General features: G+C 39.0%; 1 protein-coding gene across 1 annotated transcript in view; it reads right to left on the bottom strand.

The window, feature by feature from the left end:
• Positions 1–1,853, bottom strand: part of LOC106011865 — a gene marked incomplete at its 5' end in the record, with an annotated part of 6,502 nt that extends 4,649 nt beyond the window's left edge. The window contains 1 exon segment of the mRNA XM_013082975.2: positions 1,736–1,853. Coding sequence (XP_012938429.1) covers positions 1,736–1,790 — 55 coding nt within the window.
• Positions 1,854–2,500: the final 647 nt, after the last annotated feature.

Below are 2,500 nucleotides of genomic sequence, written 5' to 3'. Positions count from 1 at the left end.
AGTTACCAAACTTTGGAGGCCATTTTTTTCGCCAATTTCACCACTGAAACCAGGCGACCTCACCTCCTTCAATCCCATATATTTTGACTTTTATTCAAGATAGATGGGTTTAATTTCATTTCATTATAAGCAGGGCAAGTGAAAAAGCTTTCAGATGATACCGAATTGACGAGCGCCTGTTTCCACCGTGTCTTGATACATTTCTCAATGTTCTTTTTGTTGGCTGAGTTGGGGTTGTGTGAGTGGGGGGTACGTGAACGAGGGGTTGGGATGGAGAGGGGATGGAGCTGCTGTGCTGTCATTAGATACTATTATACAGTTTGTGGTATGCCTTACTGATAATGCAGACCAGGAGATGTTGATTATAACTATGGTTATGAGACACTTAAGGTGAAGGTCTACAGTGAAAACTAAAAGCTAGACGGGTTACTTCCCATCTACTTACTTGTGATAACCATACTTCACTGAGGTTTTCTTCACATGTGATACATTTCAATGTTAGATAAATGCTTTGGTTGCCATGGAAACGGGTAAAAACAGCCGCCATCTTGGATTTTTTTGTCTATTTCAGTGGAACATTTTTCATTTGGTATCCATGCAAGAGTCATGAAAGTTGGCACACATATTTTCATCAACATCAGACACATTTTGTCCCATTTTCTCTTCAATAAATGAATAGCTCTATTTTATACGAATTTTTGAAATTTTTGTATGTATATTACGCAATTATATGCCCTCCACTAACATTTAAAAAATCATTTTTTAAAAACTTTACAGTACATTTACATATGGATGGGACAAAATTTGTATTTGATGCTAGTAAACACATGGTATAAATTTGAAGTATGTCACACAAACCACATAGGAGATTTGTAACTTCAAATGCAGAAAAATTGGTTTTTGAGAAAATAAGCTTTTATTGCAAAAGTGCACTTGCCTCCTGTTGTCATGATGTTTCCAACTTTGTGATGGAAAATAACCACAAGGCAGATAATAACGTGAGGAGGAAAAGATGACCTTTGTATCGAGACCAAATTTTACATTGTAGCGTTTATTTTTACCGGCGTAACTAAGGCTTATTTTAGCCGTACTTTTAGCACAAACTGTGAGTAATGTGACTGCCTGCTTGTCTGTAGGTTGCATTTTCATGGACTTATAGACAGTTTTAGGCTCTAGAATGTATTTCCCAAGATGAGCAAGTGGATACAGAATAATAATATGGCATAAACAGAAAATCATAAAATTGAAGGAAATATTCCATTCTCACTGCCGAACTTGGCCTTAAGGCTTATGTCACCATAATATATTACAAAAACAGTGATGGTGATGATGATGATAATGATGATGATGATGATGATGATGATGATGATGATGATGATGATAATGATGATGATGATGATGATGATGATGATGATGATGATGATGATGATGATGATGATGAAGATGATTTCTTTTTTTTTTTTGGTCCTTAATGGGCCTGGTGGACTTCACGAAGAAATGTTCGAGCCTGAGCGAGGCTCTTTTTCGGCTCCATTGTCATTATACTCAGAGACACTTCCACTCGTCCAAATAACTCAATTCGAGTTGCCATCATTCCTGGACATTGAAATATATTACATGTTTAACATCCTCTTCCTGATGATGATGATGATGATGATGATGATGATGATGATGATGATGATGATGATGATGATGATGACGATGACGATGACGATGACGAGAACGACGACTTTACCTTGCTGAGATGAGACTGCCGCAAAGAATGCCACAACAAAAGCCAGCAGCAACATGGTTGGTGATGGAGTCTGCTGTAATGTACGTATACGCCTGAACAAGGTCTGCTCACAACTGTCCTGACAAAGACACAAGTCAGTAGATCAAGGGAAACCAGAGAGTTGGGGAAACGTCGCTTCGTTTCTGAGCAACACAGCGCGATAGAATGACATCATTGTCGGTAGATCGTGATTTAAGGGGAATAACTCTTGATCTCTTGACAAAGTTAATACTGCCAATGCGCTATGATTCAAATAGAAAACATAATACATTGTATGTACAATTAGTTGCTTACTTACACAGTCGAACCTGTGTCAGACGGCCATAGATTGTCGATGAGAAGAGTCGCCGTCTAAGACAGGTGGTCGTCATAGGCAGGACTGTTGAAAAGGAAGAAAACAAACCATTCCCTTTTGAGGTATCAGCCAGAGGTGGTTACAGGCTTATTTGCCGTTCATCATCATCCGGTGCCTTGCCGACTGGCGTGGGTGATCATGGACCTCCATTTCACTTTGTCTTGCCTTGCAGCGATGGTGTCTGTCGTACTTGCTGTTCCCAGCCATGTTGTCAACCTGTCCAGTATCTTTTCCCTCTGTCTGCCTCTATCTCTCTTTCCATCAAACTTGCCTGTTGTTACAATAATATTCTCCAATACTTCTTTCCGCATTGTGTGTCCAATGAACGTTGCCTGTCGCTTTCGTATAAATATATATACAATGTATATATA

This window comes from Aplysia californica, unplaced genomic scaffold, assembly GCF_000002075.1.
Source record: "Aplysia californica isolate F4 #8 unplaced genomic scaffold, AplCal3.0 scaffold00202, whole genome shotgun sequence".
Lineage (NCBI taxonomy): Eukaryota > Metazoa > Mollusca > Gastropoda > Aplysiida > Aplysiidae > Aplysia > Aplysia californica.
The sequence above is the reverse complement of the archived record's forward strand: the minus strand, read 5'-3'. Positions and strand labels throughout refer to the sequence as shown.